Source organism: Bombina bombina, chromosome 1 (assembly GCF_027579735.1).
Source record: "Bombina bombina isolate aBomBom1 chromosome 1, aBomBom1.pri, whole genome shotgun sequence".
NCBI classification, from domain to species: domain Eukaryota; kingdom Metazoa; phylum Chordata; class Amphibia; order Anura; family Bombinatoridae; genus Bombina; species Bombina bombina.
The window spans coordinates 1,038,161,170-1,038,188,638 of record NC_069499.1 but is presented as its reverse complement, the minus strand read 5'-3'; the positions used below and the strand labels follow the sequence as shown (position 1 = coordinate 1,038,188,638).

General features: G+C 39.7%; 1 protein-coding gene across 1 annotated transcript in view; it reads right to left on the bottom strand.

Moving 5' to 3' along the window:
• Positions 1-27,469, bottom strand: part of PABPC1L (poly(A) binding protein cytoplasmic 1 like) — a 756,219-nt gene that overhangs the window by 139,178 nt on the left and 589,572 nt on the right. Inside the window, exon 10 of the mRNA XM_053716712.1 lies at positions 729-851. Within this exon, the coding sequence (XP_053572687.1) occupies positions 729-851 (123 nt within the window). The remainder of the gene's footprint in view (positions 1-728; positions 852-27,469) is intronic.

Here is a 27,469-nt window from a genome sequence, read left to right as displayed (position 1 = left end):
CTATCTTGTATCCCAATTGCTCAAAAGCCACCACTGCCCTACTGAAGAGACTGACATGGGCTAAGGCTAGACCCTTTAGAAAGATCAGAGCAAACCTACTCTGCTTTTAAAATAAAAAAATCTTGATTGTAGATCAGACACCCAAACTTCACCTCCACCTGCACCGCAGGCAAAGAGAATGACTCAGGATTATGGGTAAGGGAAGTGACATATATAGCAGCTTTGCTGTAGTGCTCTTTGCCTGCTCCTGGCCAGGAGTGATATTCCCACTAGTAATTGATGATTTCGTGGACTCACCATATCTTAGCAATTTTTGATAATTTTGTTTTTTTTTCCTATGTTATCCTGCCTGTAAATCACAATATTCTCTGCCTGTGTCTTAGGTTTGTTTTTTTGTGATTTTTTCTAAAATGCAAATAATCAATTTATTTAAAATGACAACTATTTCCTTTATGGTTACAGTACTGTATTATCTTTCTGAGGGTACTACGTATACAAAAATATTAAAAAAATATCAAAACTACCTTTAGTTTGCATGTTTAAGCTTATTATGACAATGTAAATATTGCCTAAATGACATGATATTGTTGGTTCCAAACTGTCCCATTGTACAGATACAAATATTCCAAAAGCCACAACTTTTAAAGTCCCAAGCAATTTGGATAAAGGATTTTCTACATGTACTACATTTTCATATAGTAGCATGGGCCATTTTCTTTTTGACTTACCTACTCTTTGACTTTGTGAAGTCACTCTGGGAACTTGTGTTGATGCCTGCTTCAATGTGGTGATATTAGAAGCTACACGTCTCGGAGGAACTGCCCTCATTAAAGGTGTTGCTGTTTGGTATTCTGCTAAAAGTAATCATGTGTGAGCTCTGTAAAAGTCATGAGACTATATAATTAAACATTTTATATTACAAAGTAAAAGCGGAGTTTCAAGTAGAGTCCAACCAATTTTTTTTTAATAAAACCAACCATTATTTTATCGCAACACATGGCAACATTGAGATGTACAATGTTTTTATCTCACAATGAGATGTTAGACATACTTAAAAATCCAACAGTATTTGGTCACAAGGAACAAGATAAAGCCTCGGCATTTGCATGCAGGATCTACAGATAGATTCAAAATTATTTCATAAAAATGTATTGGGGGAAGCAAATCTTTTTTTTAAGAGCCTCCTTGGTAGGGTGTAAGCGCGAAAAAGACAACTACTAGGCAGTTGTAAGATAGGAACACAACAAAAAGTGCTGAAATCTGTAACAATGATATAATTATTGCCTTTTAACAAAATATAGTGGTCATAAAAACACTATAATATCCTCATTCACATAATTTTTTATTAAATAGTCATACCAGCCACACACACTGTTAAAAACACTTGAAATATTGCAACATATAGTTGAGAAGGAAAAACAATTTATGCTTACCTGTTAAATTAATTTCTTTCATGGTGGTCAGTCAACGATCCATTGCTCATGGGAATTACTCTTCTCTACCACTAGGAAGAGGCAAAGATTCCCAAACCCCAAGAGCTCTATAAAACCCCTCCCACTTCACACATACCTCAGTCTAACATATAGCCAAGCAAGTGAGCTAAGAAAGGAACAAGGTGTAGTTAAAAAAAAAAAAAAAAAGAAAAAAAGAAGAATTGAATTTATCAGGTAAGCATAAATGATAATTTACTTCATACATGTGGTCCACGATCCATTACTCATGGCAATACCCAAGCTGAGGAGTCTACAAGAAATAAAGGGAGGGATTGAAAAACATCTTTTTCACTGAGAAAATAAATTCACAATCTCAAAGTATTCCATTTTTTTTATTTTTTTAAATAATGCACTTAAAAACAGGCACAGCAATCCAACTGGGACAACTGCCTGAAGAACCTTATTTCCCCAAAGGCTGCTTCAGAAGAAGCAAAATCATAAAAATTTAGCATTTAGAAAAAGTAAGAAAAAAACACACCAAATAGCTGCATTCCAAATTTGACCAACTGAAGCCTTATTCTTGAAAGCCCAAGAAGTTGCAACTGACCTAGTAGAGTGAGTAGATATCCGCTGCAGAGGAGGCAGACCTCCCTCCAAAAACTTTGGAAAACAAAAGTTTTAACCAAAAGGCTCAAGTAACTACAGAAGTCTTCTGACTCTTCCTAGGATCAGAAAGAGGAACAAACTAAAAGTTTATCTAAAATCCTTAGTAGCATCAATGAAATATTCAAATGCCCAAACAAAATCCAAGTAATGCAAAAATCTCTCAGAAGCATTCCTAGAGACCTGACCCAACAGTGCAGATTAGGTCCGACAGACCTCACTGAATGCGGAGAGCAATACGCTTGTGAGCTGCTGGTGCAACGCTGCCTCCTGCAGATTCGCTCAGAGCAGGCGGACAGGGTTATGGAGCAGCGGTCTTTAGACTCACGGGGCATCAAGCTCCATACGGAGCTTGATAGATAGGCCCCCTAGAATTAGGACACAAAGCAGGAGCAACAATCTCTCAGCTAAATTTGTGTGAAGAAACCACCTTAGGCAAAAAATCAAATGAAGTTAGAAAAAAAAGCCTTATCTGGATGAACCATCAGATAAGGAGGATCACAAAAGAAATAAAAAATAAATCAGAAGCTCTTCTAAGCAGAAAAACAAACAAACAAAAGAAATAACACTTTCCAAGAAAGAAGTTAAATGTCCAGTCTATGCATAGGTTCAAAAGAATAGGATTCTATGGAGGAAAAATAGGCTTGATAACAGATTAATATGAACCAGAGCCTGAACAAAAAATGATCAGGAAGATTAGTAATCTTTCTGTAAAACAATGGAGTAATATAGAAGAACGTCCACTTGTAATCAGGTTGTAAGACTAAATCGTCTATGTTCTTGTGGAGTTTTTTTTTTTATAAGTGAATTAAATATAGAGAAGATCTTTTCCGTTTTAAAGTACTTTAGGGAAGTTAGAAAAAAATAAATATATATATAGCAAAATATATACAGTATATAGCAAAATATAAAATAAATTGCTAGCCAGTAAAAAAACAGCTATCATAAAAACATATAAACAGGAAAAAACTTTTTGCTTAAAAATAATTTAAAATGTGATATATTTTATTTTTTATACTGTAACACAATTTTATATTAAATACAGTACAGATAACAAGCAAAGTACAAACAATATTTTGCACTGAATAGAAGTTGTGGCAAAAATAATCTCTTCATTAGGATCAGCAGACTAATTCAGGACACAGAATCACCGGCCAGTGTATCCTCTACAAACCACTAAGCGTTTCAAGGAAATCTCTTCATCAGGTGGTATTGATTATGCTGCCGATTACTCTCTTTTTTAACAGGCTTTTTAGTTAGCCCTCAATTATGTTGTTTACTTTGGTCTCTTAGCAACATCATAAAGTCGCTGCCATAACTTCAAGATTATCAAAACAAATTAACAATAAAGATTCATAAACAGTAACCTCTTGCCTTTATATACTGTACATCAATACAAAGTAGAGTGGGAGTATAAAATATACATATACCTTAATTCATAATCATTCTCACTGATATAGGCTGGCCTAGCATCTGAGAGTCGAGTCACATGGATCATTGGCTACGGCAGGTAATATAAAACCTATTGAAAACAATTGTGTTTATACCAGATTTAATTGACATATCTAGCGGCCAATTGATGCATTCCATAGGCCAGCCTATCTGAATGTCAGAAAAAAAGCTGAGTGACACCCACCGCAACCAGTCCGTTGTAAAGAAATAATGGATAACAACTTAAACCAATCATATTTTCAGCTGGTTGCGATAAAGTGCCAGACAGCCAGTTCAAAATAGCAAAGTGAGAGATACTATATAGATATATCAAACAGTTAATACAATGTAACCAAAAGCAGAGATCAAAAAATTACATATTATGTGACATAGTGACAAATTTTAGTTGACTGATTTATCAGCTAAAATGTCAGCAGATTTGTATTTACTTAAATCCCAATATATTAACAAAGAACAAAGCAGTCTACAGTCCCATAGCAAAGTCACAGTGTACAATCGGAAAATAAAAAAAAACACCATTCATACATAGTAATGCCCAATTTCAGCCAATTTGTTTTAGCAGAAATCACAATTTGTTTTAGCAGGGATCACAGTGCAACGACAAAAAAATGAGTTTACACTTCAATACAACGATCGCAATATACAATCAAATGAGAGCAAATGCTATTTATACATAAATCGCTATTTTAAGGTTGTTCAAGTAGAGAATATCTATATGCAACCTATTTTTACAGATCAAACAGCATTAGGTTAAATTCTCTATACATATAAACCTTATTAGTTTCATAGAAGTATGTTGGTCCTACAGTGTAAATCATTCCACATAAATTCAAGGTCTTATACTAACCCATAAAAATGTATATACATCGGAAATAAGTACCCATACATAGAAATACAATAAGGGCTCATATGTTTTTCTTTTTTAGGAACCTTTGGTGACTCGAAATATTCTGAAATCCTTACCAAAGGTACATAATTATCCCTTACTGTAAGGTAAGAGGGTTTCAAAATATTTAAAGTCACCAAAGGCTCCTAAAAACAAAAAGACCCTCGTGCCATAAGGCTTTTCCCTAATCTTTCTTCTTTTTAAATGCTCCCTGAGTTTTTCGTTCAAAGAAGCCTACCACCCAACTCAGTAATAAATGATTTCCACCAACCTAATATTCTCCTCATCTAACTCTGTATTAACTTGTTTCTCACTCTTGCAGTCCTCACCTCCTGTTTCTCAACCTCCTACCCTTCCATATTTTAAGTTCCCACAGGAATAGGGCCCTCAATTCCTCCTGTATGTGTTCGTCAAATGTTGTCCCGTCTCTTACAAGTTTTATATCATTGTTTTATTTAAAAGAATTGTATCCTTGGACAGCGCTGCGGAATATGTTGGCGCTTCATAAATAAAGTATAATAATAGCATAAGAGCCCTTATTGTTTTTCTATATATGGGTAATTATTTTCTATGTATATTTTCTTTGGTTGCTGTGCAGAACGTCTGTGCTGGACTTGAACCTGTGTCGTCTTTATGGTCTATTAAGAGCCCTACTCACACTGGATAAATATTCAGGGGAAATAAAAAATTGAAGCCCCCTGAGTCATACACAGAAAAAAATTCCTTATAGAAAGTCGAAGATTATGGCCGATTGCATGCAAAATTTTATGTAGACAGCTTTGAAAAGTTGAATAACCCGGTACTGGAACAGAACAAACAACAATGGGGACAGTTTCTGTTCCATAATACAGTGTAAAAAAATTATACAATGACAAGATATACACAGATAATGAAAAAACAAAGTAGAGAGCTCTCTACATAAAACCACACAAATCCTCTGACACTCTTTAAGCTTAGTGTTTATACACTAAAAACACCAGAATGCAGACTAAAAAAAGAATTTATATTTTACCGAATAAATAATTTTTTCATGGTGGCGAGAGTCCACGACCTGTTAAATATGGGATATACATTCCTACCAGGAGGAGGCAAAGTTTCCCAAACCCCAAAATCCTATAAAACCCCTCCCATCTCACAAATACCTCAGTTTACCATATAGCCAAATGGCAAAGTGTAAGGAGTAAGAGCAAACATTTGGGAGCAGGAAAAATAAATGATGTGCTTAAAACAAAACAACCCCGAACAGGTGGGGGCTCATAGACTCTCACAACCATGAAATAAATAAATTTATCAGGTAAGATATAAATTATGTTTTCTTTCAAACAGGTGGCAAGAATCCATGACCTGTTACATATGGGATCTAATACCCAAGCTGTGGAAGTCCACGAGTAACAAAGGGAGGGATCGAAAAAACACAATCCAAAAGAAAATATGTCTCTTACAACAAACTCAAAATATAGGTACAATTATCAAACTGACACAACTGCCTGAAGGACATATCTACGAAAGGTTACTTCTGAATAAGCAAAAACATTAAAATGGAAAAATTTGGTAAAGGTATGCGGAGAAGACCAAGTGGCCACTTTGCAAATTTGATCAACTAAAGCCTCATTCTTGAAAGCCCAATATGTGGCAACTGATCTAGTAGAATGAGCTGTAATTCTCTGTGGCGGAGGCTGACCTGCCTCCGAATAAGCTCTGTGAATCAAAATATTTTAACCAAGAGGCTAAAGAAATAGAGGACTTCTGGCCTTTCCTGGGGTCAGAAAAAAGAACAGACGAAGTGTGTCTGAAATCTGTAGAAGCATCAACATAATACTTCAATGCTTTAAAAACATCCAAAAAAGAGGCAAAGATTTTTAGGAAGCATTTTTCGGATCAGGACACAAGGAGGGAACAACAATCTCACTACTAATGTAGTGTGAGAAAACTACTTTAGGCAAGAATGTAAAGGTAGTTAACAAAACAGCTTTGTCCTGATGAAATATCAAATAAGGAGACTCGCAAGAGAGAGCAGACAATTCAGAAACTCTTCTAGCAGAAGAGATGGCCAAAAGAAAATACTATCCAGGAAAGCAGTTTAATGCCCAATTTATGCGTAGGTTCAAAAGGATGAACCTGCAAAACCCTTAACAATATGTTAAGATTCCAAGGAGGAGAAATAGGCCTAATAACTGGGTTAATCCAACTAAAAGCCTGAATAAAACAATGAATATAAGGAAGATTAGCAATCCTGCAAAAGCTGAAGAAACCAATTATGTTCCAGACACCAAGAAATACAAGTTTTCCAAATTTAGTGATACATTTTCCTAGAAACAGGTTTATGAGCTTGAATCAGTGTTTATCACAGAATCTGAGAAAACTCTATAACCACTCTCCAAGATGTAGAGATTGAAGACTGAGAAAGTTTGCCTTTAAGTTGTCCATTCCTGGGATGTGAATCACAGTAATCAGGCAAGAATTTGCTTCCACCCAAGAGAGAATTTTGGACCCTTCTATCATAGCCAGGGAACAGAGTTCCCCCTTGAAAATTGACATAAGCTACTGCTGTAAGATTATTTGTCTGAAAACAGAGATAAGGCTCCTTTTTCAATAGAGCTCAAGCCTGAAGAGCCGTGAACAATGCACAGAGTGCCAAAATATTGATTGGCAACCAGACAGCTCCCCAACCTGAAAGATTCACATCTGTGGTGATCACAGACCAGGTAGGTTGAGCAAAAACAAATTATGCTTACTTGCATTCCACAGCTGCATTCATTACTTTTGGAAAATAAGAACCTGGCCACCAAGAGGAGGCAGACACACCCCAGCCAAATGCTTAAATACTCCTCCCACTTCCCTCATCCCCCAGTCATTCTGCCAAGGAACAGTAGAAGAAATAGCAGGGTAAAAAAATGTGCCCGAAGAATAAAGAGACGCACCCCCTAGAAAAAGGGTGGGGAGCTGTGGATTCTTTCCAACGGAAGAAAAGGAAATTATCAGGTAAGCATAATTTATGTTTTTCTTCCTAATTGAAAAGAGTCCACAGCTGCATTCATTAATTTTGGGAAAACAATACCCAAGCTAAAGAGGACACTGAATGCCAAAACGGGAGGGTACATAGGCGGCCCATTCTGAGGGCACCAAGCCAGAAACCACTACCCAACAAAAACCCCGCTTCGTCCGAAGCTGAGAAAACCCTAAGGGCACTGACCAGCAGATAGTCCAGAATCCCAGCTAGAGGCCGCAAAATTGGACTCAACTGAACAGTCCTCTAGGAGACACCGTCGCCCAACAGGCGGTCCCTCACCACTCACTAATGAGGGGAACACCAACCTAAACCCCCCAAGGGATAATGTAAGGAAGAACTGAAGGGGAACCAAAAGGTCACCACAAAAGCCATAAAAGGAAAACCCCCAATTGCGAGCCCAGCTCACAAAGACTCAAATGGGTCCTGACAGACAAGGGGAGGCTATGCCCAGACCAAGCAGAAACCAGAGGTTTAGGGCCGGGCCTCGAACAGAGAAAACGTTCTCTCAACATCGTGCAAAAGCCCCGAAAGACAACTGAAGACTGAGTCTTCACCTTGTCAGAACTAAGAATACTATCGTATTCAGGCAAAAAAAGAAAGTGTAACAGACAAAAAAAACCTGAGTCAAGAACACGCAGCCATCATTAGAATGACCCAGAAGAATACTTGCTGAGAAGTAAAAAATAGCCAGCAAGAGAACAGATTGCAAAAGGAGAACTCCCAGACAGAGTGCACAATCGAGCCAGTAGACCTACACACAGGGCTCCAAAAGGAGACCCACTGCACCCCCAAGAGAGAGAGAGGTTACACCCAGAACCCGAAGGTGAATGCTAACCTGGGACCCTCAGCTTGTTAACCAAGAGGGTTAGCTACAATGCCAACCTAGATCCCGAAGAAGACAGCGCATCTCAGAACCCACTCCCAACCGGACCAGTAGAAGCATCGGTAGGTCTTGAAAACAAGGAAACAGAAGAACCCCAACACCAGCTCAAAAAAGAGCGGAAGAAAGGCCACAGCCATCCCAACAGAGCACGGGTGCCAAACTGACTCCTTAGAAACAGACGACAAGGCCGTAGACCCAAAGGAATCTAAAAAAAGGCCCACCATAGTCTCGACACGTAGCCAGCAAGACTCCAGATGGAACGTAACAACCCAGAGAAAAACACCCTCTCTGAAAGGTTAATTCTCAATTGCAACCTCCTGAATCCAAGAGAATCCCTAAGAAAAGGGACCACACCTCCATAAGGAGAATAAGCCCCCCACCCTAAGAAAAGGGATGGGACCAAAAAAGCAGAGCACCTGCCCACAAGACACAAAGCCACAGGCTAAAGGAGAGATCAATCTCCAACTCAGATGAACTTGGAAGGAATCCCCCTAAGGAATTAGCTTGCTAACACACATCCAATGTGCAATAGCTGCAGCAAAGACACTGCAACCCATTCGCCTGCAGAGCAGTGATCCATAAGGTTACCACAACAAGCTGACCAAGGGAAACCGACCATAAAGACGTAAGTCAAGCCCAATAAGCATCAGCACTCAGACAACATGGTCAACCATGACCAGGTCAATTAGTCCAAGTAAAAGGACGTAGCCCAAGTTCCCAGGAACTGGGCAACCCCGAACCAGCCCTAAAGCCAAAAAGTCTGGCAACAACTCCACAAAGGAAAACACTGAGCGAAGCCTCAGCAACCGGAAGCACCAGGGAGAAAACAGATCCTTCATTCAATGTGCGCACATCTGAGAGACGTGCTAATCTGACATGCGTATGATAATGCGCTGACATGTGCTAATCCGACGGATCAACTAACCTGTATCTAAGAAACTATGATTATACTGAGGTGCGCTAACACGACAAGCGTATTTAAGCTTCTGGACATACTTACCCATAGACACTCGTTTACTATCAATCAAGTAGCAGAGAGCCAAACCAGTACTGAAACATATCAGCTGAGGTAATGGAAATAGGAGTATAATGTCTATCTGTAAAGGGAGGCAGAAGACGAGTCACTGTGACCGAATTTACAGAGAGCCCATGAAGAATTTCCCATGAAGCAAAACCATTGTATCATGAGCCAAATATCTCCCTCTGACAAGCACTGTACTCTGAGGGGAATCAGGCTTCAAAATGCACTGAATAACCTTTCACTGAAGAAAACAAGCACATCATCATGCTTCAACCAACTCCAACGGAGTAAAAACTAAGGTATGTGTGAGGGTTTTTTATAGGCGTTTGGGATTTGGAAAATTTTGCCTCCTCCTGGTGGGAATGTATATCCCATATATAACAGGTCGATGACTCTTGACCACCTGTATGAAAGCAAATGCTAAATAAACCCCGCTGGCAGCACTCTGTACAAGTATTTACCCCTTTTTAGCAACTAAATTATAATTTAATGCATCAAACTGAATAAATTACAGACCCAGAACACTGCACTGCTTCTCTATACTGGAATAGGCCTTAGGGAGTTTGAAAAAAAACCTGGGAAGTTGTGGGGGCTGGGCCTAATGGTCGGGGTGAGAGCAAAAGTAAAAATAGCAAAACACATTTCTGTACTGAGTAAAATAAGCATTAAAAACACCAAAAAGCACATCCCTAACAAGACTAGAGTGTGCACAACTAAACAGTTAAATGCACAAAACCCCCTTCAGATATCTTAAAGGGCCAAATACTTATTACAGAAAGGTGCTAAAAACGTTTCCACCGAGCTTCCAGCATTAATAAATCCAATCAGTATTGCCTGTAATGTTTTAAAAACAGAATAAAGTATGCAGGAACCTTTCAAGAGGAAAAACAAGACTAGGGACGCTGACTATGTTGTCCCTATGATTTAATACATACAAATAGCCTCTGGGCTGTGTGTCTGCTAAGGTAAAGCACTTAATAATGCAAATATAACTGGCACTGTGTATATTAAAGTGAAGAAAACCAAATGAGAATCTAGGATTGTGTTAACTCAATTGGGTGTTGCCCTCCTGCTATATATTAACTCATATTACTAACAGAGAAAGAAAGAAAAAAAAGGAGAAATTGAAAAGAAAACAAATCTAAGTAGAGAAATGAAATAAAGGATACGGGCAAAATCTTCTACTACAGTTAAAAGTATTTTAATTATTATTAAAAATACTTATCTGCAAAAACATCCCTTCACCGGCTTACCAGGCATGCAGCTGCAGCAGTATCCAGTAGAGAGTCCAGCCAGAGCAGATCTGGGTATCGTAGAGGAAATCTTGTAGTCAATACCTAAATCCCACAGTTGGAGGCTTCAGGATATGTCCCTGTGACACCTGAGGACAAGCCATGGCAGAAATACCATAGGGAAATGCTTTAATGCTTGTTTGGAAGTGAGAGAGCAGCCAACGCTTCAAAAACTGCAGCCTTGAAAAAAAATTCCTGGCAGGAAGCACTATTCAATAGACACTCATCCATTAATAAACAAGCAGCAAACAGCCAAGCCAGTACTGAAACATGACAGCAGAGGTATGGAAATAGGAGTATATTGTAGATCTATAAAGGGAGGCAAAGGACAAGTCCATGCGACCGATTAGAGGGTTTATGAAAAATTTCTCATGAGGTGAAAAAAAAAACATTTTTGTAAGAACTTACCTGATAAATTAATTTCTTTCATGGTGGCGAGAGTCCACAAGCTGTTACGGATGGGATATAAATTCCTACCAGGAGGAGGCAAAGTTTCCCAAACCTCAAATGCCTATAAATACCCCTCCCACCTCACACATACCTCAGTTTAACATATAACCAAGTTGGTGAGGTATTTAAGGAGAAACAGCATAAAAAAGGAGGAGCAGGAAAAAAGATGTGCTTTAAACAAACCAAACAAAAAATATAACCCCAAAAAATGGGTGGGCCTCATGGACTCTTGCCACCATGAAAGCAATGAATTTATCAAGTAAGTTCGTACATAAATTAGGTTTTCTTTCATAAAGGTGGCGAGAGTTCACATGCTGTTACTGATGGGATATAATACCCAAGATGTGGAAGTAACAAAGGAAGGGATAAAATAAAAACTGCTATTTTTGCCAAGAAATTTAAGCCAAATTTTAACAAAGTCTTTTTAAAACAAAAAAAAACTAAAATCATTGGCACTAGAATCAAACACACAGCTGCCTGAAGAACCTTTCTACCAAAAACTGCTTCTGAAGAGGCAAAAACATCAAAATGGTAAAATTTTGTTAAAGGTATGCAAAGAAGACTAAGTGGCTGCTTTGCAGATTTGATCAATTGAAGCTTCATTCTTGAAAGCCCAAGATGTGGCAGCTGATCTTGTAGAATGAGCTGTAATTCTCTAATTGACCAGCCTCCATATAAGCTTTGTAAATTAAAAGCTTCTACTAAGATGCTAATGAAATGCAGAGGCTTTCTAACCTCTTCTAGAACCGGAAAAAAGAACAAAGACTAGAAGTCTGTATGAAATCCTTAGTACCATATACTGTAGATAGTATCTCAAAGCTCTAACAACATCCAAAGAGTGTAAAGGTATTTCAGTAGCATTCTTAGAACACAAAGAAGGTACAATAATTTCCCGATAAATGTTATTAGAATTAACAACCTAAGGTAAAAATTTAAAAGAAGTCCACAAAACAGCTTTATCTTGATGGAAAATCAGATAGCAAGACTCACAAGAGAGCAGACAATTCAGAGACTCTTCTAGCAGAAGAGATAGCCAAGAGAAACAACACTTTCCAATAAAGTAGGCTCAAAAGAAGTAGCCTGTAGAATCTTCAATACCAGATTAAGACTCCAGGGAGGAGAAATTGGTTTAATAACAGGTTTAATTTGAATTAAAGCCTAAACAAAACAGTGATTATCAGGAAGGTTAGCAATCTTTCTGAAAAACAAAACAGAGCAGAGATTTGTCCATTCAAAGTATTGGCAGACAAATCTTTATCCAAACCATCTTGAAGAAACGAATGAATCCTAGGAATTTGAAAAGAATGCCAGGAGTAATCATGAGAACACCTTGAGATATAGGTTTTTCAAACTTTATGGTAGATCTTCCTTGAAACAGGTTTGCAGGCCTGAATCATAGTGTTAATCACAGAGTCAGAGAAATCTCTGAGAACTAAACATTCAATGTCCATGCCACTAAGTTTAGTGACTTAAGACTGGATGGAAGAAGGGACCTTGAGATAGGTCTGGCCTTAGAGAAAGAAACCAAGGCGGGGAAACTAGACATTCGAATTAGATCCACGTACCAAATCCTTTTGAGGCCATGCTGGGGCTATCAGGATTAACAAAGAAGGTTCCCTTTTTATCTTTGAAATCACTCTGGGAAGTAGGACCAGAGGGGGAACAGATAAGCTGACTTGTAAAGCCAGGGCACTGTTAGAAAGTCTGATGATCCCTGGTTCTTGCAAGATACCTGGGAACTTTCTTGTTCAAACAAGAGTCCATCAAATCTATTTCCGGTAGGCCCCAAAGTAGTCCAATCTGATTGAATACATCTTGATGTAGAGACCACTCATGGGCGTAAGGTACCGTGCCTCCCAGTGGTTTACACAGTGGTTTAGGCAGTTGGTTTCTTCTCAAGAAAGGATCTGGGATACCTCTGTCATGGCTAGGGAACTGTGTGTTCCTTCTTGGTGATTGACATAAGCTACTGCTGTGATATAGTCTGTCTGGAAACGGATATAAGACTACTTTTTCAATAGAGGCTAGGCCTGAAGAGAGCACAGAGGTCTAATACATTGATTGGCAACCTCGTTTCACAAGATTTCAAGACTCCCTGTGCGGTTAGTGACCCCCAGACAGCTCCCCAACCTGTAAAACTTAGATCTGTGGTTATCGCATACCAGGATGGTTGTGCAAAGGAAGCCCCTTGAAATATAAAGCGGTGGTTTAACCACTAAGTCAGAGAAAGTTGTGTATTGGGATCTATCAATATCAGTTGTGATATTAGAGTATAATCCCTGCACCATTGGCATAGCATGCAAAGTTGGAGTGGTCTCATATGAAAACGAGTAAAGGGGATCAGGTCCGATGCTGCAATTATGAGGCAGAGTACCTCCATGCACATAGCCACTGAAGGGAATGATAGGGATTGAAGGTTTTGACAAGCTGAAACTCATTTTAGATGTCTCTTTTCTGTTAAAGGGACACTGAACGCAAATTTTTTCTTTCATGATTCAGATAGAGCATGCAATTTTAAACAACTTTCTAATTTACTCCTATTAATTTTTCATCACTCTCTTGCTATCTTTATTTGAAAATGAAGGCATCTAAGCTAAGGAGCCAGCACATTTTTGGTTCAGCCCATGGACAGCACTTGTTTATTGGTGCTATCCAATCAGCAAGGACAACCCAGGTTGTTCACCAAAAATGGGACGGCATCTAAACTTACATTCTTGCTTTTCAAATAAACATACCAAGAGAATGAAGAAAATTTGATAATAGGAGTAAATTATAAAAGTTGCTTAAAATTGCATGCTTAATCTGAATTCCGAAAGAAAAAAAATGGGGTTCAGTGTCACTTTAAGGAAAGTGTCATGGACACTCAATCTATCTGGAAACCTAAAAACAGAATTTATGTTTACCTGATAAATTACTTTCTCCAACGGTGTGTCCAGTCCACGGCGTCATCCTTACTTGTGGGATATTCTCTTCCCCAACAGGAAATGGCAAAGAGCCCAGCAAAGCTGGTCACATGATCCCTCCTAGGCTCCGCCTTCCCCAGTCATTCGACCGACGTAAAGGAGGAATATTTGCATAGGAGAAATCATATGATACCGTGGTGACTGTAGTTAGAGAAAATAAATCATCAGACCTGATTAAAAAACCAGGGCGGGCCGTGGACCGGACACACCGTTGGAGAAAGTAATTTATCAGGTAAACATAAATTCTGTTTTCTCCAACATAGGTGTGTCCGGTCCACGGCGTCATCCTTACTTGTGGGAACCAATACCAAAGCTTTAGGACACGGATGATGGGAGGGAGCAAATCAGGTCACCTAGATGGAAGGCACCACGGCTTGCAAAACCTTTCTCCCAAAAATAGCCTCAGAAGAAGCAAAAGTATCAAATTTGTAAAATTTGGTAAAAGTGTGCAGTGAAGACCAAGTCGCTGCCTTACATATCTGATCAACAGAAGCCTCGTTCTTGAAGGCCCATGTGGAAGCCACGGCCCTAGTGGAATGAGCTGTGATTCTTACAGGAGGCTGCCGTCCGGCAGTCTCATAAGCCAATCTGATGATGCTTTTAAGCCAAAAAGAGAGGTAGAAGTTGCTTTTTGACCTCTCCTTTTACCAGAATAAACAACAAACAAGGAAGATGTTTGTCTGAAATCCTTTGTAGCCTCTAAATAGAATTTTAGAGCACGAACTACATCCAAATTGTGCAACAAACGTTCCTTCTTTGAAACTGGATTCGGACACAAAGAAGGCACGACTATCTCCTGGTTAATATTTTTGTTAGAAACAACTTTCGGAAGAAAACCAGGTTTAGTACGCAAAACCACCTTATCTGCATGGAACACCAGATAAGGAGGAGAACACTGCAGAGCAGATAACTCTGAAACTCTTCTAGCAGAAGAAATTGCAACCAAAAACAAAACTTTCCAAGATAATAACTTGATATCAACGGAATGTAGGGGTTCAAACGGAACCCCCTGAAGAACTGAAAGAACTAAATTGAGACTCCAAGGAGGAGTCAAAGGTTTGTAAACAGGCTTGATTCTAACCAGAGCCTGAACAAAAGCTTGAACATCTGGCACAGCCGCCAGCTTTTTGTGAAGTAAAACAGATAAAGCAGAAATCTGTCCCTTCAAAGAACTTGCAGATAATCCTTTCTCCAAACCTTCTTGAAGAAAGGATAGAATCTTAGGAATTTTTATCTTGTTCCATGGGAATCCTTTAGATTCACACCAACAGATATATTTTTTCCATATTTTATGGTAGATTTTTCTAGTTACAGGCTTTCTGGCCTGAACAAGAGTATCAATGACAGAATCTGAGAACCCTCGCTTTGATAAAATCAAGCGTTCAATCTCCAAGCAGTCAGTTGGAGTGAGGCCAGATTCGGATGTTCGAACGGACCTTGAACAAGAAGGTCCTGTCTCAAAGGTAGCTTCCATGGTGGAGCCGATGACATATTCACCAGATCTGCATACCAAGTCCTGCGTGGCCACGCAGGAGCTATCAAGATCACCGATACCCTCTCCTGTTTGATCCTGGCTACCAGCCTGGGAATGAGAGGAAACGGTGGGAACACATAAGCTAGGTTGAAGCTCCAAGGTGCTACTAGTGCATCCACTAGAGTCGCCTTGGGATCCCTGGATCTGGACCCGTAGCAAGGAACCTTGAAGTTCTGACGAGACGCCATCAGATCCATGTCTGGAATGCCCCACAATTGAATTATTTGGGCAAAGATTTCCGGATGGAGTTCCCACTCCCCCGGATGAAATGTCTGACGACTCAGAAAATCCGCTTCCCAATTTTCCACTCCTGGGATGTGGATTGCAGACAAGTGGCAGGAGTGAGTCTCCGCCCATTGAATTATTTTGGTCACTTCTTCCATCGCCAGGGAACTCCTTGTTCCCCCCTGATGGTTGATATACGCAACAGTCGTCATGTTGTCTGATTGAAACCGTATGAATTTGGCCTTTGCTAGCTGAGGCCAAGCCTTGAGAGCATTGAATATCGCTCTCAGTTCCAGAATATTTATCGGGAGAAGAGATTCTTCCCGAGACCAAAGACCCTGAGCTTTCAGGGGTTCCCAGACCGCGCCCCAGCCCACCAGACTGGCGTCGGTCGTGACAATGACCCACTCTTGTCTGCGGAAGCTCATCCCTTGTGACAGGTTGTCCAGGGTCAGCCACCAACGGAGTGAATCTCTGGTCCTCTGATCTACTTGTATCGTCGGAGACAAGTCTGTATAATCCCCATTCCACTGACTGAGCATGCACAGTTGTAATGGTCTTAGATGAATTCGCGCAAAAGGAACTATGTCCATTGCCGCGACCATCAAACCTATTACTTCCATGCACTGCGCTATGGAAGGAAGAAAAACAGAATGAAGTACTTGACAAGAGCTTAGAAGTTTTGATTTTCTGGCCTCTGTCAGAAAAACATAATTTATGTAAGAACTTACCTGATAAATTCATTTCTTTCATATTAACAAGAGTCCATGAGCTAGTGACGTATGGGATATACATTCCTACCAGGAGGGGCAAAGTTTCCCAAACCTTAAAATGCCTATAAATACACCCCTCACCACACCCACAAATCAGTTTAACGAATAGCCAAGAAGTGGGGTGATAAGAAAAAAAGTGCGAAGCATATAAAATAAGGAATTGGAATAATTGTGCTTTATACAAAAAAATCATAACCACCACAAAAAAGGGTGGGCCTCATGGACTCTTGTTAATATGAAAGAAATGAATTTATCAGGTAAGTTCTTACATAAATTATGTTTTCTTTCATGTAATTAACAAGAGTCCATGAGCTAGTGACGTATGGGATAATGACTACCCAAGATGTGGATCTTTCCACACAAGAGTCACTAGAGAGGGAGGGATAAAATAAAGACAGCCAATTCCCGCTGAAAATAATCCACACCCAAAATAAAGTTTAACAAAAAACATAAGCAGAAGATTCAAACTGAAACCGCTGCCTGAAGAACTTTTCTACCAAAAACTGCTTCAGAAGAAGAAAATACATCAAAATGGTAGAATTTAGTAAAAGTATGCAAAGAGGACCAAGTTGCTGCTTTGCAGATCTGGTCAACCGAAGCTTCATTCCTAAACGCCCAGGAAGTAGAAACTGACCTAGTAGAATGAGCTGTAATTCTTTGAGGCGGAATTTTACCCGACTCAACATAGGCAAGATGAATTAAAGATTTCAACCAAGATGCCAAAGAAATGGCAGAAGCTTTCTGGCCTTTCCTAGAACCGGAAAAGATAACAAATAGACTAGAAGTCTTACGGAAAGATTTCGTAGCTTCAACATAATATTTCAAAGCTCTAACAACATCCAAAGAATGCAATGATTTCTCCTTAGAATTCTTAGGATTAGGACATAATGAAGGAACCACAATTTCTCTACTAATGTTGTTGGAATTCACAACTTTAGGTAAAAATTCAAAAGAAGTTCGCAACACCGCCTTATCCTGATGAAAAATCAGAAAAGGAGACTCACACGAAAGAGCAGATAATTCAGAAACTCTTCTTGCCGAAGAGATGGCCAAAAGGAACAAAACTTTCCAAGAAAGTAATTTAATGTCCAATGAATGCATAGGTTCAAACGGAGGAGCTTGAAGAGCTCCCAAAACCAAATTCAAACTCCATGGAGGAGAAATTGACTTAATGACAGGTTTTATACGAACCAAAGCTTGTACAAAACAATGAATATCAGGAAGAATAGCAATCTTTCTGTGAAAAAGAACAGAAAGAGCGGAGATTTGTCCTTTCAAAGAACTCGCGGACAAACCCTTATCTAAACCATCCTGAAGAAACTGTAAAATTCTCGGTATTCTAAAAGAATGCCAAGAAAAATGATGAGAAAGACACCAAGAAATATAAGTCTTCCAGACTCTATAATATATCTCTCGAGATACAGATTTACGAGCCTGTAACATAGTATTAATCACGGAGTCAGAGAAACCTCTATGACCAAGAATCAAGCGTTCAATCTCCACACCTTTAAATTTAAGGATTTCAGATCCGGATGGAAAAAAGGACCTTGAGACAGAAGGTCTGGTCTTAACGGAAGAGTCCATGGTTGGCAAGATGCCATCCGGACAAGATCCGCATACCAAAACCTGTGAGGCCATGCCGGAGCTATTAGCAGAACAAACGAGCATTCCCTCAGAATCTTGGAGATTACTCTTGGAAGAAGAACTAGAGGCGGAAAGATATAGGCAGGATGATACTTCCAAGGAAGTGATAATGCATCCACTGCCTCCGCCTGAGGATCCCGGGATCTGGACAGATACCTGGGAAGTTTCTTGTTTAGATGAGAGGCCATCAGATCTATCTCTGGGAGCCCCCACATTTGAACAATCTGAAGAAATACCTCTGGGTGAAGAGACCATTCGCCCGGATGCAACGTTTGGTGACTGAGATAATCCGCTTCCCAATTGTCTACACCTGGGATATGAACCGCAGAGATTAGACAGGAGCTGGATTCCGCCCAAACCAAAATTCGAGATACTTCTTTCATAGCCAGAGGACTGTGAGTCCCTCCTTGATGATTGATGTATGCCACAGTTGTGACATTGTCTGTCTGAAAACAAATGAACGATTCTCTCTTCAGAAGAGGCCAAAACTGAAGAGCTCTGAAAACTGCACGGAGTTCCAAGATATTGATCGGTAATCTCACCTCCTGAGATTCCCAAACTCCTTGTGCCGTCAGAGATCCCCACACAGCTCCCCAACCTGTGAGACTTGCATCTGTTGAAATTACAGTCCAGGTCGGAAGAACAAAAGAAGCCCCCTGAATTAAACGATGGTGATCTGTCCACCACGTTAGAGAGTGCCGAACAATCGGTTTTAAAGATATTAATTGATATATCTTCGTGTAATCCCTGCACCATTGGTTCAGCATACAGAGCTGAAGAGGTCGCATGTGAAAACGAGCAAAGGGGATCGCGTCCGATGCAGCAGTCATAAGACCTAGAATTTCCATGCATAAGGCTACCGAAGGGAATGATTGAGACTGAAGGTTTCGACAGGCTGTAATCAATTTTAGACGTCTCTTGTCTGTTAAAGACAAAGTCATGGACACTGAATCTATCTGGAAACCCAGAAAGGTTACCCTTGTTTGAGGAATCAAAGAACTTTTTGGTAAATTGATCCTCCAACCATGATCTTGAAGAAACAACACAAGTCGATTCGTATGAGACTCTGCTAAATGTAAAGACGGAGCAAGTACCAAGATATCGTCCAAATAAGGAAATACCACAATACCCTGTTCTCTGATTACAGACAGAAGGGCACCGAGAATCTTTGTGAAGATTCTTGGAGCTGTAGCAAGGCCAAACGGTAGAGCCACAAATTGGTAATGCTTGTCTAGAAAAGAGAATCTCAGGAACTGATAATGATCTGGATGAATCGGAATATGCAGATATGCATCCTGTAAATCTATTGTGGACATATAATTCCCTTGCTGAACAAAAGGCAATATAGTCCTTACAGTTACCATCTTGAACGTTGGTATCCTTACATAACGATTCAATAATTTTAGATCCAGAACTGGTCTGAAGGAATTCTCCTTCTTTGGTACAATGAAGAGATTTGAATAAAACCCCATCCCCTGTTCCGGAACTGGCATAATTACTCCAGCCAACTCTAGATCTGAAACACAATTCAGAAATGCTGATTGAGCTTTCACTGGATTTACTGGGACATGGGAAAGAAAAAAACCTCTTTGCAGGAGGTCTCATCTTGAAACCAATTCTGTACCCTTCTGAAACAATGTTCTGAATCCAAAGATTGTGAACAGAACTGATCCAAATTTCTTTGAAAAAACGTAACCTGCCCCCTACCAGCTGAACTGGAATGAGGGCCGTACCTTCATGTGAACTTAGAAGCAGGCTTTGCCTTTCTAGCAGGCTTGGATTTATTCCAGACTGGAGATGGTTTCCAAACTGAAACTGCTCCTGAGGACGAAGGATCAGGCTTTTGTTCTTTGTTGAAACGAAAGGAACGAAAACGATTGTTAGCCCTGTTTTTACCTTTAGACTTTTTATCCTGTGGTAAAAAAGTTCCTTTCCCACCAGTAACAGTTGAAATAATAGAATCCAACTGAGAACCAAATAATTTGTTTCCCTGGAAAGAAATGGAAAGTAGAGTTGATTTAGAAGCCATATCAGCATTCCAAGTCTTAAGCCATAAAGCTCTTCTGGCTAAGATAGCCAGAGACATAAATCTAACATCAACTCTAATAATATCAAAAATGGCATCACAGATGAAATTATTAGCATGCTGGAGAAGAATAATAATATCATGAGAATCACGATTTGTTACTTGTTGCGCTAGAGTTTCCAACCAAAAAGTTGAAGCTGCAGCAACATCAGCCAATGATATAGCAGGTCTAAGAAGATTACCTGAACATAGATAAGCTTTTCTTAGAAAAGATTCAATTTTTCTATCTAAAGGATCCTTAAACGAGGTACCATCTGATGTAGGAATGGTAGTACGTTTAGCAAGGGTAGAAATAGCCCCATCAACTTTAGGGATTTTGTCCCAAAATTCTAATCTGTCAGGCGGAACAGGATATAATTGCTTAAAACGTTTAGAAGGAGTAAATGAATTACCCAATCTATCCCATTCCTTAGCAATTACTGCAGAAATAGCATTAGGAACAGGAAAGACTTCTGGAATAACCGCAGGAGCTTTAAAAACCTTATCCAAACGTATAGAATTAGTATCAAGAGGACTAGAATCCTCTATTTCTAAAGCAATTAGTACTTCTTTAAGTAAAGAGCGAATAAATTCCATCTTAAATAAATATGAAGATTTATCAGCATCAATCTCTGAGACAGAATCCTCTGATCCAGAAGAGTCCAAAGAATCAGAATGATGGTGTTCATTTAAAAATTCATCTGTAGAGAGAGAAGATTTAAAAGACTTTTTACGTTTACTAGAAGGAGAAATAACAGACAAAGCCTTCTTTATGGATTCAGAAACAAAATCTCTTATGTTATCAGGAACATTCTGCACCTTAGATGTTGAGGGAACTGCAACAGGCAATGGTACATCACTAAAGGAAATATTATCTGCATTAACAAGTTTGTCATGACATTTAATACAAACAACAGCTGGAGGAATAGCTAACAAAAGTTTACAGCAGATACACTTAGCTTTGGTAGATCCAGCAGGCAGAGGTTTTCCTGTAGTATCTTCTGGCTCAGATGCAACGTGAGACATCTTGCAATATGTAAGAGAAAAAACAACATATAAAGCAAAATAGATCAAATTCCTTATAAGACAGTTTCAGGAATGGGAAAATAATGCCAAACATCAAGCTTCTAGCAACCAGAAGCAAATGAAAAATGAGACTGAAATAATGTGGAGACAAAAGCGACGCCCATATTTTTTGGCGCCAAATAAGACGCCCACATTATTTGGCGCCTAAATGCTTTTGGCGCCAAAAATGACGCCACATCCGGAACGCCGACATTTTTGGCGCAAAATAACGTCAAAAAAATGACGCAACTTCCGGCGACACGTATGACGCCGGAAACGGAAATGAATTTTTGCGCCAAAAAAGTCCGCGCCAAGAATGACGCAATAAAATGAAGCATTTTCAGCCCCCGCGAGCCTAACAGCCCACAGGGAAAAAGTCAAATTTTTGAGGTAAGAAAAATATGATAATTAAAGCATAATCCCAAATATGAAACTGACTGTCTGGAAATAAGGAAAGTTGAACATTCTGAGTCAAGGCAAATAAATGTTTGAATACATATATTTAGAACTTTATAAATAAAGTGCCCAACCATAGCTTAGAGTGTCACAGAAAATAAGACTTACTTACCCCAGGACACTCATCTACATGTTTGTAGAAAGCCAAACCAGTACTGAAACGAGAATCAGTAGAGGAAATGGTAAATATAAGAGTATATCGTCGATCTGAAAAGGGAGGTAAGAGATGAATCTCTACGACCGATAACAGAGAACCTTATGAAATAGACCCCGTAGAAGGAGATCACTGCATTCAATAGGCAATACTCTCCTCACATCCCTCTGACATTCACTGCACGCTGAGAGGAAAACCGGGCTCCAACTTGCTGCGGAGCGCATATCAACGTAGAATCTAGCACAAACTTACTTCACCACCTCCCTTGGAGGCAAAGTTTGTAAAAACTGATTTGTGGGTGTGGTGAGGGGTGTATTTATAGGCATTTTAAGGTTTGGGAAACTTTGCCCCTCCTGGTAGGAATGTATATCCCATACGTCACTAGCTCATGGACTCTTGTTAATTACATGAAAGAAAATCCTCATTTCTAAGGAGTCTATTATTGTTCCCAAGAAGGGAACTCTTGTTGACTGAGATAGAGAACTTTTTTCTACGTTCACTTTCCACCCGTGAGATCTGAGAAAGGCCAGGACAATGTCCGTATGAGCCTTTGCTTGTGGTAGAGACGACGCTTGAATCAGTATGTCGTCCAAGTAAGGTACTACTGCAATGCCCCTTGGTCTTAGCACTGCTAGAAGGGACCCTAGTACCTTTGTGAAAATTCTTGGAGCAGTGGCTAATCCGAATGGAAGTGCCACAAACTGGTAATGCTTGTCCAGAAAGGCGAACCTTAGGAACCGATGATGTTCCTTGTGGATAGGAATATGTAGATACGCATCCTTTAAATCCACCGTGGTCATGAATTGACCTTCCTGGATGGTAGGAAGAATTGTCCGAATGGTTTCCATTTTGAACGATGGAACCTTGAGAAATTTGTTTAGGATCTTGAGATCTAAGATTGGTCTGAATGTTCCCTCTTTTTTGGGAACTATGAACAGATTGGAGTAGAATCCCATCCCTTGTTCTCCTAATGGAACCGGATGAATCACTCCCATTTTTAACAGGTCTTATACACAATGTAAGAATGCCTGTCTTTTTATGTGGTCTGAAGACAATTGAGACCTGTGGAACCTCCCCCTTGGGGGTAGCTCCTTGAATTCCAGAAGATAACCTTGGGAGACTATTTCTAGCGCCCAAGGATCCATAACATCTCTTGCCCAAGCCTGAGCGAAGAGAGAAAGTCTGCCCCCCACCAGATCCGGTCCCGGATCGGGGGCCAACATCTCATGCTGTCTTGGTAGCAGTGGCAGGTTTCTTAGCCTGCTTACCTTTGTTCCAGCCTTGCATTGGCCTCCAGGCTGGCTTGGTTTGAGAAGTATTACCCTCTTGCTTAGAGGATGTAGAACTTGAGACTGGTCCGTTTCTGCGAAAGGGACGAAAATTTGGTTTATTTTTAGCCTTAAAAGACCTATCCTGAGGAAGGGCGTGGCCCTTACCCCCAGTGATATCTGAAATAATCTCTTTCAAGTCAGGGCCAAACAGCGTTTTCCCCTTGAAAGGTATGTTAAGCAATTTGTTCTTGGAAGACGCATCCGCTGACCAAGATTTTAGCCAAAGCGCTCTGCGCGCCACAATAGCAAACCCTGAATTTTTCGCCGCTAATCTAGCTAATTGCAAAGTGGCGTCTAAAGTAAAAGAGTTAGCCAATTTAAGAGCGTGAACTCTGTCCATAATCTCCTCATAAGAAGAATCTTTATTGAGCGACTTTTCTAGTTCATCGAACCAGAAACACGCTGCTGTAGTGACAGGAACAATGCATGAAATTGGTTGTAGAAGGTAACCTTGCTGAACAAACATCTTTTTAAGCAAACCCTCTAATTTTTTATCCATAGGATCTTTGAAAGCACAACTATCTTCTATAGGGATAGTAGTGCGTTTGTTTAGAGTAGAAACCGCCCCCTCGACCTTGGGGACTGTCTGCCATAAGTCCTTTCTGGGGTCGACCATAGGAAACAATTTCTTAAATATAGGGGGAGGGACAAAAGGTATGCCGGGCCTTTCCCATTCTTTGTTTACAATGTCCGCCACCCGCTTGGGTATAGGAAAAGCTTCGGGGGGCCCCGGGACCTCTAGGAACTTGTCCATCTTACATAATTTCTCTGGAATGACCAAATTGTCACAATCATCCAGAGTAGACAACACCTCCTTAAGCAGAGCGCGGAGATGTTCCAATTTAAATTTGAATGTAATCACATCAGGTTCAGCTTGTTGAGAAATTTTCCCTGAATCTGAAATTTCTCCCTCAGACAAAACCTCCCTGGCCCCCTCAGACTGGTGTAGGGGCATGTCAGAACCATTATCATCAGCGTCCTCATGCTCTTCAGTATTTTCTAAAACAGAGCAGTCGCGCTTTCGCTGATAAGTGGGCATTTTGGCTAAAATGTTTTTGATAGAATTATCCATTACAGCCGTTAATTGTTGCATAGTAAGGAGTATTGGCGCACTAGATGTACTAGGGGCCTCCTGTGTGGGCAAGACTGGCGTAGACGAAGGAGGGGATGATGCAGTACCATGCTTACTCCCCTCACTTGAGGAATCATCTTGGGCATCATTTTCTCTAAATTGTTTGTCACATACATCACATCTATTTAAATGAGAAGGAACCTTGGCTTCCTCACATACAGAACATAGTCTATCTGATAGTTCAGACATGTTAAACAGGCATAAACTTGATAACAAAGTACAAAAAACGTTTTAAAATAAAACCGTTACTGTCACTTTAAATTTTAAACTGAACACACTTTATTACTGAATATGTGAAAAAGTATGAAGGAATTGTTCAAAATTCACCAAAATTTCACCACAGTGTCTTAAAGCCTTAAAAGTATTGCACACCAAATTTGAAAGCTTTAACTGTTAAAATAACGGAACCGGAGCCGTTTTTATATTTAACCCCTATACAGTCCCTGGTATCTGCTTTGCTGAGACCCAACCAAGCCCAGAGGGGAATACGATACCAAATGACGCCTTCAGTAAGCTTTTTCTATGTATCTGAGCTCCTCACACATGCATCTGCATGCCTTGCTTCCCAAAAACAACTGCGCATTAGTGGCGCGAAAATGAGGCTCTGCCTATGATTAGAGAAGGCCCCCAGTGAAAAAGGTGTCCAATACAGTGCCTGCCGTTTCTTTAACATAATTCCCAAGAATAAAATAACTCCTCAAAGCTATAAACTATTAAAAATGCTTATAAATCAATCGTTTTAGCCCAGAAAAATGTCTACCAGTCTTTAAAGCCCTTGTGAAGCCCTTTATTCTTATTTAATAAAAATGGCTTACCGGATCCCATAGGGAAAATGACAGCTTCCAGCATTATCAAGTCTTGTTAGAAATGTGTCATACCTCAAGCAGCAAAAGTCTGCTCACTGTTTCCCCCAACTGAAGTTAATTCATCTCAACAGTCCTGTGTGGAAACAGCCATCGATTTTAGTAACGGTTGCTAAAATCATTTTCCTCTTACAAACAGAAATCTTCATCTCTTTTCTGTTTCAGAGTAAATAGTACATACCAGCACTATTTTAAAATAAACTCTTGATTGAAGAATAAAAACTACATTTAAACACCAAAAAACTCTAAGCCATCTCCGTGGAGATGTTGCCTGTGCAACGGCAAAGAGAATGACTGGGGAAGGCGGAGCCTAGGAGGGATCATGTGACCAGCTTTGCTGGGCTCTTTGCCATTTCCTGTTGGGGAAGAGAATATCCCACAAGTAAGGATGACGCCGTGGACCGGACACACCTATGTTGGAGAAAAAGGTGACCTATGTCTGAGGAATCAAGGAACTCTTTGGCAACTTGATCCTCCAACCATGTTCTTGCAGAAACAACAGCAGTTGGGCGGTCAGAGATTCTGCTAAAAAATAAGACTGAGCTAGTACCAAGAAATTGTACAAATAAAGAAACACCACAATACCCTGCTCACTGATTACAGATAGAAGGGCACCAAGCACCGTTGTAAAAATGTGTGGAGCTGTTGCTGGGCCAAATGGGAGAGCAACAAATTGGTAAAGTTTTTCTTAAAAAGAGAAACTCCGAAACAGACGATGTTCTGCGTGTATAGGGATGTGAAGATACACATCCTGTAAGTCTATTGTGGACATAAAGTGACCTTGCTGAATAAAGGGCAGAATAGTCCTTATAGTGTCAATTTTGAAAGTTGGGACTTTCACAAATCTGTTAATGGTTTTCAGATCTAAAATAGGTCTGACAGAATCTCCTGTTTATGCAACAATGAAGAGATTTGAATAAAAAAAAAAAAAAAAGGCCCTGTTCCAGTAAAGGTTCTGGGACAATTACTCGCAAAGGTTCTAGGTCTGAAAATGATTTCAGAAAAGCCTGGGCCTTTATTCTTTTTGTCTTGAGGAAGAAAAGCACCCTTACCACCAGTAATAATAGAAATAATAGAATCCATTTGGCATCCAAATAAATTCTTTCCTTGGAATGAAAGGGATAGTAGTCTGGTTTTAGATACCATATCAGCATTCCATTATTTGAGCTAAAGGGCCCCTTTCTAGTTAGAATAGTTAAATACATAGTTTTGATGTTCATCTTAATATGTTAAAAACTGCATCACAAATAAAATTATTTGCATGTTGCAGTATATTTAAAATGTTGGTATATTCAGGGTCAGAAAATAACTGTTGAGCCAGATTGGTTAACCAAAAGGAAGAAGCTGCAAATAGGTCAGCGATGGATATGGCTGGTCTAAGAATATAGCCAGTATGTAAATAAATACTTCTTAGATAAAATTAAAGTTTCCTATCTAGAGTATATTTGAAAAGTACTATCTTCCAAAGGAATAGTAGTACATTTAGCAACAGTGTAAATGGCTCCATCAATGTTGGGGACGGTTTTCCACAGTTCTAAGTTAGTAATAGGTACAATTTTTTAAACCTTGCAGAGGGGGTTAAAAGGAGGTACCTGGTTTACACCATTCCTTACCAATCATGTCAGAGATAGCATCAGGTACAGGAAAAATCTCAGGGAGATTGGAAACGGTTTTATATACTGAATTTAAACAACTACAGAGTTTATCATCAGCAGGATTATTCTCTGCAATCCCTAAAGTGACTAAAACTTATTTTTAAAAGAGAATGGATATATTCAGTTATAAACATAAACATAAAGGAGGAATTGTCAGGTTCTATGTCTGATGGAGCTTCTGATTCAGAGGAATCATCATCATTAATGGATACTTCAGTATTCTGTTGGTCACTACAAATATTACTAGTGTTAGGTAAAACATGGGCTGACCTTTTGCGTTTATTTGAATTCGGCAGTGCAGCCCGGGCCTTATCCATGGCAGCAGCAACAAACTTTCAGTGCTGTGGGTACGCCATCTGCATCCGGCTGTTTATGTAAAAAAACAGTAGGAGTTTATGCATATATGGAAACATCATTACGCTGTTTAAAACATGACAAATAATCTAGACATGACACACATAAATGACCTGAAGAAGCTACTTCAGACGATTTGAAATAAGTACACTTAGCTTTTGTAGA